A 14,909-nucleotide genomic window follows, 5' to 3' on the forward strand; every position below is an offset into this window, starting at 1 on the left:
TGGCCACTGTTATAACCTCAGCACAGGTCACAGGATAGGAACGATTAGGTTTCCCGTGCCCTCTGGAGAATATGACCTTTCCTGGTAAAGGGGCGGGGCTTTCTCTTGACAGGTGTAGCCCCTCTAGTATTAAAAACTCCGACCTGGGTGCAGGTTGGAGAAGTAGACCCTCAGGGGAATGGTGGTGAGTTGACTGTAAGTAATAATAAACCTCTTTGTGTTCTAACCTACAACTTATGCTTGGTTGGGCAGCACAGTGGCTCAGTGGGTTAGCCCTGTAGCCTCACGGCGCTGAGGTCCCAGGTTCGATCCCGGCTCTGGGTCACTGTCCGTGTGGAGTTTGCACATTCTCCCCGTGTTTGCGTGGGTTTCGCCCCCACAACCCAAAGATGTGCAGGGTAGGTGGATTGGCCACGCTAAATTGCCCCTTAATTGAAAAAAATGAATTAGGTACCCTAAATTTATAAAAAAAAACTTATGCTTGGTTGCTAGCCTTCGATTTAACAGATACTGGCTTTCACGCTGCTCCTCTAATCACAGGCTGTTTCTTTTGGTGCTGATAGACTGACTGGTGATTGGAGGAACACTCCTTGCCGATCTGCCATTTCCACTTACCTGTATTTTGAACAGTGATTCCGCGGGCTGTCTCGAGAAGCAGGCTGGGCCAGATTGTGGCCCCTGAGCTGTTGGTTGGACATCCCTGGTTTATAAGAATGGGATGGCTAAGATTTTATTACAGCTGTAGACCCCTTGTGTTGCAACACTGTGTGTTTATTCAATGCATTCTGATAACTATGAACATAAGGGGCTGGATTCTCCGATTGCTGACGTCAAAATCGCTTTCGGCAATTGGCCAGAGAATCTGTTTTATACGCCGAAATCAGGGGCGGCAATGTTTTTCAGGTGCTCTGCACCCTCAAAAACGGCATCATCGTTGTGGTACACTGCACGCCGTTGGGATGGCCTCAGGATGTACCTGAGGCCCTCCCCCAATGCTCCGCCCCCTATGGGCTGACTTCCCGATGGCGTAGGGCGCTTGTGCTCACAGTTTACGGGGACCTTGCGTGGTGGCTGCGGACTGTGTCTAGTGCCGCCACAGTTGGGGGGGGGGGGGGGGGGAGAGCCATTCTGCTGGCCGGGCGGGGTTTCAGCAGGGGCTTGGGGGACTGGTGGGAAGTGGTCCGGGGTGGCAAGGGGGGGTGTTAAAGGGGGGCACTATCTGGCAGGCCTTGTTCGCACGTGGCCGGCGCCATGTTGTGTGGCACGACCGCTGCTGGTCGCTGCCATGCATGTGCGCGGCCATAGCCCCATCAATTCTCTGTCCGTATCTGCAGGTAGAGCTTTACGTGGCATGCTTGCTAGCCCCCCACTGACGCAGTATCGGACATAGCCACAAAATTGGAGAATACAGCCCCAGGATTATGAGCAAGATTAGACAATTAATCCCTTGAGCATGCCCCACCATTCAATACGATGATGGCTGAGGTCGCAAATATGTTAGCTATTCACTCTCAGTGCTGCAGCTGACTTCAATACACCCCCAAGATGGGAGGGGGATAATTGGTTAATATTCTTGCACCTGACTGCTGCTCCCGAGTGGAGGTCTGCTTGGCGGGACTTGCGATTGGAAGAGAACTGAGGTGCTTGCGACTCTACAATTGCTGGGTTTATTCTTCCACTAGATGGTGGTACTGAATAACTGTTCTCGTCTTAAGATTCACCCTTTGGATCAGTTAGGAGCACAAATGGACTGAAATTTTCAGACACAGCTAAGGCTGAGTCGCTGTTCATAGAATCATAGAATCATTACAGTGCAAAAGGAGGCGATTCAGCCCATCGAGTCTTCACCGGCCCTCTGAAAGGGTACCCTACCTAGGGTCAGGGACCCAATTTATTCTCTTAACCCCATAACCCCACCTAACCTTTTGGATATGAAGGGGTAATTGATCATGGCCAATCCACCTAGCCTGCACATCCCTGGTCTGTGGGAGCACCCAGAGGAAATGCATGCAGACACAGGGAGAAAGTGTAATCTCCAGTCAGCCGAGGCCAGAATTGAACCTAAAGCAGAAAAAAAGAGGGGAAAAAAAGTAATACGTTAGTTGTGGTGTAGCAAAAATGCCCTGCTCTTAATGAGTACAGGCATGATGGGAAGTTTTTGGTCAACCTGGAATAAGGTATGTCTAGGGGCCTTTAAATGATCTATCTCATCAAAAGATTGTAAAGTGAAAGAAACAGGAACTTGTAACTGAACAAAACGACACCTGCAACCACAATGTCTGAATATTAGAAAACAATGTCTAAAGGATGGACTGTGGTTAGAAGAATGAGGTCATATGGCCATTGTGTTCATGGATCGGACATGACCCCTTACATGGAACACGGACGCAGGATGGTATAGGAGGGATAAAAACGCAACTATTGACTCATTTCTATTAGAGTAACCTAGGACCAACGCCGCACATACAAAATATTGAGTGAAGGACTCAGCAAGAGACCTCCGAAGCAGAAGGAACTTGGCCAGTTCTTCTTATTTATCTATTTTTAAAAAAAATTAGAGTATCCAATTATTTCATTTTCCAATTAAGGGGCACTTTAGCGTGGCCAATCCACCTAACCTGCACACCTTTTGGGTTGTGGGGTGAAACCCACGCAGACATGGGGAGAATGGACCCGGGTCCTCAGCGCCATAGGCAGCAGTGCGAGCCACTGTGCCGCTCTGAACTTAGCCAATTCTAATGGGGTAATATCTACCTTATATCTAAGACTCTGAGTCTTGAGACCGATTGTGATTATCTGATTTGCATAAGATTTGAATGCATAGTGTATTTTATTGAAGTTTGGTTAATAAAATTGTGTCGAATCATAATTTCAGTGTAGAGTGTTTGTTTGATACGTAACTGTTGACCTCTTGTAAGAGTACAGATGCCTTACAGCTAATGTCTCAAGGCACCATTATCACCACCCCTGGTATGTCCTATCCCATTGGTTGCACAGAACACCAGAGGCGGCGGCACAGTGGTATGTAGTTGGGAGGGAGTTGCCCTGGGAGTCGTCAACGTCAATGCCAGACCTTGTGACATCTCGTGGCATCAGGTTAAACATGACAAGGAAATCTGCTGATTATCACCTACTGCGCCAACCGCCCCCAAATATTGAACACCAATCAGAAGAAATACTGGGTGGCAAGGGCACAGATTGTACTCTGGGCGGGGGACTTTCAATGTCTATTAACAAGATTGGCTAGTAGCACAACTACTGACTGAGGCTGGCCGAGTCTGAACTGTTATAGCTTCCAAACTAGGTCTGCAACAGAGGTAAGGGAACCAAAAAGAGGAACAAACATACTCAACCTCAGCTTCACTAACCTGCCTGCCGTAGACAGTATCAGTAGGAGTGACCATTGCACAGTCCTTGTGGAGACAAAAGTCTCACTTTCACATTTGAGCATACCCTCCATTGTGTTGTTTGGCATTACCACTGTGTTAAATTTTTATTTTTTGAAATCTTTTCATTGGCGTTCTCACATTTATTTAAAAAAAAATTAATTTAGAGTACCCAATTATTTTTTTCCCTCTGTCTCCCCCTCCCCCCCAGTTGTGCAGTCCTTTGGTTCCTCATCTACCTTGTTTTTTTATTCTTAGCTTGCTCCTAAAGAAGCCATAAACATGTGGGTGTGGTTGGCCGGGCCCCTCTGGCACCGTTCACATTTATCCTCCACCTCCGGGAAGAACCTATTCATTCGGGTTCTGGTCATAGAACATATATAGAACATAGAACTGTACAGCACAGTACAGGCCCTTCGGCCCACGATGTTGTGCCGAACTAGTCTGAAACTAAGATCAAATCAACCTACTCCCAATCATTCTAGTAGGTGCGCTCTGTGCACCTCTTTGAGCTGCTTTAGACTTAGCCTTGCGCAGGAGGAGGTGGAGCTAGCCATGCTCAGTGCTTCGCTCCAGAGTTCCCAGCCTACCTCCGTCCCGAGTTCGTCCTCCCATTTTTGTCTGGACCCGTCCAGAGCTCTGTCCAATAGTTGTTCATATATTTTACCACAAAGCCCCCCATTCTCGCTGTTTGTGCCTATCAGGTACTCTAGTAGTGTATTTTCTGGGGTCCTGGGGTACCCTACTTTCTCTTTGTGGAGGAAGTGTTTTATTTGGAGGTGTCTCATTTCCTGTCCTTTTGCTAGTTTCCACTTCCTTGTCAGTTCGAACAGTGTTGCCAGTCTGCGCCCAACGTAGAAGTCTCCAACCGTCAGTGTGCCCCCGTCCTGCCTCCATCTTTTGAAGGTGAAATGAAATGAAAATCGCTTATTGTCACAAGTAGGCTTCAATGAAATTACTGTGAAAAGCCCCTAGTCGCCACATTCCGGCACCTGTCCGGGGAGGCTGGTATGGGAATCGAACCGTGCTGCTGGCCTGCTTGGTCTGCTTTCAAAGCCAGCGATTTAACTCAGTGAGCTAAACCAGCTCCCGACACCGAGAAACAGGCCACGGGGAGGCCAAAGAATCTCGCCTAATATCAATTAATGGCACAAGTTGAGTGTAAGACCAGAGAGATCAGGGGCGGGATTCTCCGACCCCCCGCCAGGTCGGAGAATCGCCGGGAGGCAGTGTGTCAACTGCTTGTTGACAGCAAAGACAGGTTTAAAGGGTCACAAATCATTTGCCATTTGATTTGGCACCGGAGATTCGGCGGGGGCGGGAATCGCACCGCTCGCAGCGCCCCGCCGGTGATTCTCCGGCCTGCGATGGGCCGAAGTCCCGCTGGTTCTTTGCCAGTCTCACCGGCGTAAATTAGACTAGATCCCTTACCGGTGGGAACTGGCGGCGCAGGTGGCCTCCGGGGTCCTGGGGGGGGGGGGGGGGGGGGGGGCGTGGGGTGATCAGGCCCGGGGTGGGGTGCCCCCACAGTGGCCTGGGCCACGATCGGGGCCCACCGATCCGCGGGCGGGCCTGTGCTGTGGGGCATTCTTTTCCTACACGTCGGCCGTGTCAGCCTCCACGATGGACGACACGTAGGTGAACCCCCCCCTGCGCATGTGCGGGGATGACTTCAGCAGCCACTGACGCTCCCGTGCATGCGTGAACCCGCGCCGACCAGCGGAGTCCCTTCGGCCCCGGCTGGAGTGGCGCCAAAGGTCTTCCACACCGGCCGGCGGGGCGCAAATTACTCCGGCGCTCGCCTAGCCCCTTTGGGGCGGGCCGATGCCAGAGTGGTACATGCCACTCCGTCCCGCTGGGACCCCCGTTCAGCCGGGTACAGGAGAATCCTGCCCCAGGTTTCTTGTTGGGGGAAGGGCGGGAGGGCATGGTGTTGGGGACGTTGGAGGCATATGCCTTTAAGGGATTGCAGCATGCTGACACGAGAAGGGATGAATGTTACATAATCCAGTTTTGTTTTGGTCTGTGAGCAGAACACAGCACAAACAGCTCTGCTGATGCTTTCTACAATGGTGTAGATGTTCTCAAAAGGCCTATAAACAATTCCAACCAATGTCTACTGCCCTTTGCTGACTCTTTGCTCCATCCAAACTGATTTCACACATTGTCCTTCTGATCCGAAATCCTCCCTTACTACTGTACTGATCCGATCTCTTGTTGTCAGCTCAAGTCTACCTCTTTTTCCTCCTTTTCTGTCCTTCCAAAACGTCGCTTTTCCTTGAAAATTCAGTTCCCAATCTTGGTCACCATGCTATATTCTACTTATTTATCTCTATTTGTACCTTTAGATCATCTACCTTGTTACGAATGCTGCGCACATTCAGGTAGAGTACCCTTAATTTTGTCTTTTTGACACCATTCTGTATTTGACGCATAGTCAATGCTTTTTTTTCCTCTCCTGCCTTCTAGTCCCATTACAGCTTGTTGAAAGCAGAGACAGGCTTAAAGGGTCACAAATCATTTGCCATTTGATTTGGCCAGTCACAAACCTATCACCAATATTACACTGGGTGGAGTGGGGAAGCGGGAAAGGGGTAAATATTTCTTTGGTCTCTCGGGCAGCACGATAGCACAGTGGGGCAGCATGGTAGCACAGTGGTTATCACTGTGGCTTCACAGCGCCAGGGTCGCAGGTTCGATTTCCGGCTGGGTCACTGTTTGTGCGGAATCTGCACGTTCTCCCCGTGACTGCATGGGGGCTTCGGTTTCCTCCCACTAGACCCGAAAAGTAATTGGGACCTTCTGAATTCCCCCTCTGTGTACCCAAACAGGCGCCAGAATGTGGCGACTAGGGACTTTTCACAGCATCTTCATTGCAATGTAAGCCTACTTGTGACAATCAAGATTATTAAATTAAACTATTTGCAGAAACAAAGTAAAAATATTCTAGAAGAAGAATACAAAGGGAATCTTGTGTTTACAGTGTCGCTGACACCCAAGAATTCTTATTAGGACATTGGGAGAAAATAACACAATGATCACAAGCGCCTGATGTTTTTCCATTATAAGGAGTGAAATGGGTGTTCATGCTGGCTGGTAGAATGATCAGGGTTTGGAAGATTTTGTGGTTCCATTTTATTTAGACAGTGTTTTCACAGGTTTTTCCAAAGGAGGGAATGCAAATTCCTTCCAATTTCGTCCACCCTTCAGGTTCCCATTGTTATGACAAGCTGCTGCTCTTACTTATAAATGTAAATGTCGCCACAGTCCCAGAGGACCATAGGCTGCTTTCCCGCACCTCAGACGAGGGGCACGATCGAGAAGGCGGGGCGTTCTTGAATAACGTCAACTGGTATGGAAATTAAACCTGCACTGTTGGTGTCGCTCTGCATCACAAACCAATCTATATACTTTTGTCTATAAATGAAAGCCATCATTCAGAAGTTAAGTAGGGTTACTTTATGGAAGGTGGAATGTGTGACCTTCTATTAAGTAACCCCAAACTCAACTCAACCAGTAACACTGTCATTTGAAAAGTGATTAATCCAGTTAATTGTTGAAAGGCAGTTTCGATCAAAATCGCTCCTGCTCTTTACTAAGATTAATCACGCCTCGTAAACAGTAGCTGTAGCTGGTTAAACCTTCGCCAGATTCTGGTTGATTAGTTGGCAATTAACAATAATATTCTAAAATATTGCTAATTATTTCTGTGGAATCTTTTCAAGTGGTTAACTGAAAGTCTCAAAGCTTGGAGATTGGTGAATGAGTAACTGGTTGCGCCATTCGTTCCATTCAGTTCTCATGTCAGACTGATGAAAACATTTAGTGAAATATTTGCTCAGGGCCTGGGAGAGATAAGTCCTTTATCACGATGCAAAACACTTTCATTCTTTTAGCCCATTTTGACGGTGAAAGGGAGAGGTCCGAGACTGGGACTGCATCAGACCAAGCTGCCCCTTAGAATGCCGTGGAAATACATTCGGCTCGTTCTTTTGCTCTTTCTCACTTCGGATTTTGGTAAGTCACTCTCAATAATTCATGGGTATGATAATATTGTTTCCAATCACAAGGTCACACTCATGTTGGCAGCAGAGGCAGGCTTAAAGGGTCACAAATCATTTGCCATTTGATTTGGCCAGTCACAAACCCGTCACCAATATTACACTGGGTGGAGTTGGGAAGCGGGGAGGTAAATTTTCCTTTGCTCTCTATTTACAGAAACAAAGTAAAAATATTCTACAAGAAGAATACAATGGGAATCTTGTGTTTCCAGTGTCGCTGACACCCGAGAATTCTTATTAGGACATTGGGAGCAAGAAACGCAATGATCACAAGCGCCTGATGTTTTCCCATTTTAAGGAGTGAAATGGTTGTTCATGCTGGCTGGTAGAGTGAACGGCCTTTGGAAGGTTTTTTGGCTCCATTTTATTCAGACAGTGTTTTCACGGGTTTTCTGAAGGAGGGAATAAATATGCAGCAAAGCTATTTATTTAATGACTCACATAGCCTCAAATGATCTTTTGTTTTTAAACATGTTTTACTTGTTCAGGAACCTTTGTTTACATAATGATTTCTTGATTTCTGCCCTAAATATGCCCCACCTGTATCACTCTTGCCCCACTCTTCGGCTGTATTTGAAAGTAGGCATTTGATTTACTTCCTAATTCCCGTTGAATACAGATAAGGCTGCTTTTTGAGACTTAAGTTCTGAAAGAGTTGCTATAGTTACAGCTGGAATTATGAACGATGAGACTGGTTGCTCCAATGTTTCATTTTAAAATGCTGGAAGATTCTTGTTAAATCATTGTCTTGTTGATTCTGCATTTCTATTGTGCGAGACATATATCGCATTCATTGCATGTAATCACTTATCTCACTTACTTTTTTCCTGTTTCATGAGTGCGAGCATTCCTAAACTCCTGGTATCATGATGTGTTGGCTTGTGTAGGCTTGAGAGATGAACAGACACTTCCAACACAGATGAAGGTTCAACTCAATTTTATTAACTACTTCTAACTAACTAACACACGATGACTGTGGGTCTAAATAATGCTAACTTGAACTAGAGACCTAAGCCTTGGTCGAACCAGTTGATTCTCTCAGCACATGTTGTGAGTCTGTGCTGGGCTGAATAAGTTCCTTTTACACTCAGAGGCAGCACCCAGAATGAGCGGGAACCATGGTGCCCTCTGCCTTTATAGTGTGTGTATTCTAACTGGTGATTGGCTGCAGTGTTTGTACATGTTGATTCGTCCCTGTGTGTGTCCATCAGTGTGTGTCTGCACCATGATATATTGGTATATATTATGACACTGGTCACCGCTGGCTGGACCTGCATTTAATGCCCATTCATAATTGTCCTTGAAAAGGTGGTGGTGAGCTGCTTTCTTAAACAGCTGCAGTCCTTGTTGGGTAAAAGTAAAGTCATCATAGTCCCAGATGACCATTGGCTGCTTTCCCTTTGAGGGGGGAGAGCTGCCTGGTGGCGGTTTAATCTGAGCATCACCACACCTCAGGCGAGGGGCAAGAGTGAGAAGGCGGGGCCTTCATGGATAATCTCAGCCGGTACAGGAATTGAGCCCGCACTGTTGGCCTCACTCAGTATCACAAACCAGCTGTCCATCCAACACCCACAGTGCTGTTAGGGAAAAAGTTCCAGGATTTTCTCCCAGTGACAGTGAAGGAACGGTGATGTAGTTCCAAGTCAGGATGGTAAGTGACTTGCAGGGGAACTTGCAAGTGGTGGTGTGGAGGACATGACCCTTGAGTTGTAAGAATATAAAACCGCTAAACCTCAAAAGCACACCCAGAGGTGAATTGTACGGATGCTAAGGGATTAACTAACACACAGAGGGGTGAGCTAACTGAAACTCTGACTCATCAAAAGACTGAAAGAGCTGGTATCATGGATAATGGCAGAGGGCAGCTGCCATTACAAAGCTCATTTAGTTCCTGCCAGGACTGAAATGAACTTTCACACCTCAGTTAATCTCAGAGCCAGGTGATGAGAACAGCAGAAGAATTAACGTCTATGTCTGCACAGTCCTGTCTGGACCATGGCAGGGAATAAATCAAGGTAATGATGTGCTGAACACCAAATGACTCAGTGGCCTGGTCACAAGATCTGTGCCTGTGATAGTGTGATATGAATCATCATAATGGAGAATGACATTGGGGAGCAGGCACTGCTATCAAGAGAAGAAGGACTGAGACCGGTTATCTCCAGATCCAGGCTGACAGTCAACATTGATAACAACTAGCTATGTGTGTGATAATAAGTTTCAGTTAAAATCGGAAAGGGGTTTGTGTTGTAAGGTATTTTGTAAATTTGGGTCAATCTTGTGTAATTTTTTTTATTCATCTATGGGATATGGGCATTGCTGGCTAGGGCAGCATTTGTTGCCCACCTTTAATTGTGCTTGAGAAGCTGGTGGTGAGCTGCCTCCTTGAACCGCTGCAATCCATGTGGTATAGGTACACACACAGTACTGTTATGGAGGGAGTTCCAGGATTTGGACCCAGTGACAGTGAAGGAACGGCGATATATTTCCAAGTCAGGGTGGTGGTATTCCCAGGCACCTGCTGACTTTGTCCTTCTAGATGGTAGCAGCCATACATTTTGAAGGTGCTCCCTGAGGAGTCTTGGTGAGTTCGTGCAGTGCATCTTGTAGATGGTGCACACAGTTGCCACTGTTCATTGGTGGTGGAGGGAGTGAATGTTTATGGAAGAGGTGCCAATCAAGTGGACTGCTTTGACCTGGATGGTATAATGCTTCTTTACTGTTGTTGGAGCTGCACTCATCCAGGAAAGTGGACAGTATTCCATCAGACTCCTGGCTTGTGCCTTATAAGTGATAGACAGGCTTTGGGGAGTCAGGAGGTGAATTACTTACCACAGGATTCATAGCTTCTGACCTTCCGTTGTCGTCGCATAGTTATATGGCTAGTTCAGTTTAGTTTCTGGTCAATGGTAACCCCAGGATGTTGATAGTGGGGGATTCAGCAATGGTAATGCCATTGAATGTCAATGGATGATGGTTGCTTATGGTCGCCATCACAATTGATCTCCATATGTCTGCACTTACCGATAGGGATCAAATAGCTCGAAAAGACTAGACTGTTGGCAATTATGGGGAAACCGTATAAAATCTCCAAACTCATCCCAATTTGCAGTGAAATTGGAACCCCATCATTGCTCCCTGTGTAATCCTTGGCAAGAATATAAACACACAAATGTAAAAATGGAGGACTACCCAACCGAAGCAACTTATAAATAGAGCAAAGCTAAACTGAAGGATATGGGTGGGCAAGGGGTACTTGAGCAGGTGCCGATTTTATCCTTGAGCCTCATGCAATTGACAAAGCCTTGACCAAAGATGCAAAACGTGGTGTGAGTCCTTTCAACAAGTTATTAAAATATTTAAATGGAGTCGTGGCATGCTGGTACCATCGCCTCATTCATCCCCAAATAGTTCAGTGGGGAAACTGGATTCTTCCTTGAAATGGTTGCATGAACCCAATGTTTTTACACATGCTCAGTGCCAGCGAGACTCTTCACCACCTCACAAGGCTTGGCTGTGGGTGACACATAGGAAGGCGGGTGTCCATGGACAGTATCCAAGAATAAACCAGCACCTCCAGGAGGGGAGACAAAATTGGATGACAGGATAAAAATCATTGTTCAAACAAACCTCAACAAGAGGTCATTCAAACAAAAATACCTTGAAGGTAAAATTCCTTGGAGTGACTGTTCAGATCCTCAGCGATTTAAAATGATTATTGATTGATCCATACACTTATCAGCTTCACAGATAGTGGTTGGCAGTTCAAGAATGCAGCTCATCAATATATCCTCAAGGACAGTTAGGAATGGGCAACATATGTTGGCATAGTCAGCGATGCCCTCATCCTGCGAAAGACACAAAAAAATGTTCCTGGCAACTTACCAAATACGTGGGCCTGAATATTTCAGTTGGCAGGCTCTCACTTCAAGCCATCCGAAGAGTCAGCGGGAAACTCACTGAGTTAGTGCCCCACAGCTATTTCATACATTTAAAGAAACATTTTAAATTAATTTTTCCAATTAAGTGGTAATGTAGTGTGGCCAGTCCACCCAACCTGCACATCTTTAGATTGTTGGGTGAGACCCACGCAGATACGAGCCATTTCATGCTTGAATGAGCATCAAATGGCTGCAGGTGGGACTTCACTCAGGAGCAAGTCACACCTAAGAACTGCTGCCAGCAGCTCCCCAGTCTCTGCAGTGACAAGGGCTGCAGTGGACAGCACAGGAATTGCTTGAGGATATCTAGAATAATAATCTTTATGGTCACAAGTAGGCTTACATTAACACTGTGAAAAGCCCCTCGTCGCCACACTCCGGCGCCTGTTCGGGTACACAGAGGGAGAATTCAGAATGTCCAAATTACCTAAAAGCACGTCTTTCGGGACTTGTGGGAGACAACCGGAGCACCCGGAGGAAATCCATGCAGATACAGGGAGAACGTGTAGACTCCACACAGACTGTGACCCAAGCCGCGAATTGAACCTGGAACCCTGGAGCTGTGAAACAACTGTGATACCTACCCACTGTGCTACCGTGCTGCCTCTGAGACTAAGATCGGGCACGGGAGGCCAAAGTGGCCCAGAGTGGGAAAGGCTTGGTTGGGGGAATGCAAAGGGGTCTTTAGGGGTAAGACCAGGGATGCAACGAGGGAGGTCCGGATGCCTCTAAACCTGAAGGTGCGCTGAACCTCAGAAGGGGCCTCTTCCCACCCTAGATCTAAGTGTGTTAATTCTCTGACTTCCCCCACACAAGATCAACCGTCCCGCTGGCTTAACAATTGAAGCTGGGCAGTAAATGGCCCTGATGTGACAAATTATTAAGGGCCTCATTTGAGTCAAAAGTGGGCTTCCCATCCGAGGCCTTGCCCACCCCACTGTAAAATCGCTGAATGGTTGGAGTGGGTGGGAACCCGGAGGAAATCCTTTTTCTTCAATTTGATCCCTCCAAGTCCCGTTGAAAAGTTTGCTGCTGAGGCAGTGTGAAATTCTGACCATGATCACCACCCAAGTACTTAAGCTGAAGAAACCCTTCAATACTTGCTCCTTCACAAGCTACTCTTCACTATTTTCTATTTTTGTAAATCACTGCCATCACAACTGTAAATGCTGCCTTGGTTCCAGCAAAGGGACACGCAGGGCAATAAACAGCTTATCCACTTCCATCTCTTATAGTGAGCATAGATGGTATTTGTTATAAGGGACAGAGCTGTATAACATCCACTTCCCCTTCTACACATTTGAGAATGAGCTACTCAGATAAGTAGGGCAGGAGCTCCCTCCTAATTGGAGGAGTTCCCCACAGAATATAAACCCCGACCCAGAAGCAGGCCAGGGAAGGAGACCCTGTGGGGAGTGGAGAGGAGTGATTATTGTGATTAGTGTGGAATGTTTTGTTATGCTCTTGACGTAGCATAAGCTGCTTCCTTGATGTGCACTCTGACAAAGGAAGGTTCAGACTTGGAGATAGCTTTAACACATTTATTAAACTGTTAACCATTCTCCTACTTGGATTCGACTCTCCTGTTAATCCTGCTATGACTACTCAGACTATCTAACTAGTCTGCTACAATCCAAGTGGTGGGTGTGATGTGTTTCAAATCAACCCTGTCTGTACTCACTAAGTGTCTCCACGGGAAAGAGGAAGATCATGTGTGCTGTGTCCTTTTATATGGGTTGGTGTAATGCCCCCCTTTGGTAGTGTGACCTCTGTGTGTCGTGAATGCCCATTGGTTGTGTCCTATCTTACTGACCTATTGGTTGACTGTCTGTGTGTCATGTCTCTGGTGCTCCCTCTAGTGTCTATCTAGTCTACGTGTATTTACATTAACCCCTTGTGTATTTACAGTGATGCATATCACCACATGGAATAAAGTGAGTTGTACCCTGTCAGCCTGGCCTCTCGTGTACTCTTTGCCTCCGTCTACCACATTATGGGCAGGTTGTTGCATCATGGAGATTATTCCATCAATAATGATGCTTTCTTAATTCAATATCCTTGCATTTTCCATAAGATAAAAGCCTGGCTTTGAGACCTTATAACCCAATTCTGGCCCACTTACTAATTTGTCTCTATAACAACAGTGACTATGTTTCAGAAGTAGTTCATTAGATATGATGTATTTGCCCTTGATATTGTGATGCATCGCCCCCGCTCTCTATCATTCTAAGGTCACTTCTTCTATAAAGTCCAGGAGTAGAATTTAGGATTTTTGGCTTAAATACCACACAGAGTCATCAGCAAACCAAATGCCATTAGTTATTTACCTCAGTTTGGGAGAATGTAACTAACTGGAATATTGAGGGGATGAAAAATCTAAAATCTGCAACCGGAGCTGCTATAAATATTTTTTAGCACAGAATTTTGCCTGGCAGAATTGGGGCACATCCTGCTGTTGAAAGCAGTCTCTTCACTGCGTTATTAACATGGCATTGTCCTTCAGTCAGTTCACAGCAGCACAGATTTAACGAAAGATAGCCATGCTCTAAAAATACTCCCACTGTGAAAGAATTCCTGGATTGTGGCCTGTTCATGCAAGTAATACTGTATCTCACCAACACTCAGTTACCGTGCTGACTTGAGTTCAGTAGTTTTCCCATTTGCGATGCAATGACAGAACTGATTCCTGTTTTCCCATTTTCCCCCTTCCTCTGCCTGAAGGTAGTGGGAGATACGGCCTTCCCGTTCCTTCTGCATATGTGAATCTTGACAGTAACTACTGAGGGTATTTTGTGTGTTGAGAGTTGAGTGTACTTTTCAATCCTAATATGTACATCCCAGCAAGTGATTGGGAGTGAGGATCATGGCCAATCTTTTGTCTCCCATGGGTGCTGTGGCAAAATATAATCCCCTTCCTTCACATAATGGAGCACGGACAAAGACATCAGTATGACCTGTACATCCAGCTCAACTGGATAGTACATGCTGCTTTTATAATGCACAGCAGCATTGTCAGTGATGCTGGTGCACTCAGACAGCTCAAGGTAGTTGGGAAGAATGAGCATCGTCGTGGTATGGGGTGGTAACATATTAAGATGTATTTTAGATTAGCTGGCTGGCAGAAAATAGAGAGTTGTCATAACGGGTCTCTGTCTGCTTGGCAGGGTGTGACAAGTGGCGTCCCTCAGCGGTCTTTGGTGGGGTCTCAGCTTTTTACAACTTATGTTAATGTTAAATGAGGGGAGCAAAGGCGTGGTACCTAAATTTGCAGACAACACAAAGATAGGTAGGTAAGTATTTTGTGAAGATTACATATAGAGTTTGCAGATAGATATAGATTGGCTGAGTGAGTGGGCAAAAATCTGGAAGATGGAGTATAATGTACAAAAACGTGAAGTTGTTCACTTTTGGCAGGAAGACTTAAAAAAACAGAGTGTTACTTAAATGGAGAACACCCGCAGAGTGTGAATGTGCAGAGGGGTTTCGGTGTTCTCGTGAATGAGTCACAAAGCGTTAGTATG

The 14,909-nt window shown here is 46.3% G+C and overlaps 1 protein-coding gene across 1 annotated transcript in view; it reads left to right on the plus strand.

Annotated features, from left to right (window-relative positions):
• The first annotated feature begins 7,242 nt into the window (after window positions 1–7,242).
• LOC119953892 (V-set and immunoglobulin domain-containing protein 2-like) overlaps window positions 7,243–14,909 on the plus strand; it is a 74,470-nt gene continuing 66,803 nt past the window's right edge. The window contains exon 1 of the mRNA XM_038778526.1: window positions 7,243–7,403. Coding sequence (XP_038634454.1) covers window positions 7,349–7,403 — 55 coding nt within the window. The 5' untranslated portion in view covers window positions 7,243–7,348. The remainder of the gene's footprint in view (window positions 7,404–14,909) is intronic.

This window comes from Scyliorhinus canicula, chromosome 19 (assembly GCF_902713615.1).
Source record: "Scyliorhinus canicula chromosome 19, sScyCan1.1, whole genome shotgun sequence".
Taxonomy (NCBI): Eukaryota; Metazoa; Chordata; class Chondrichthyes; order Carcharhiniformes; family Scyliorhinidae; genus Scyliorhinus; species Scyliorhinus canicula.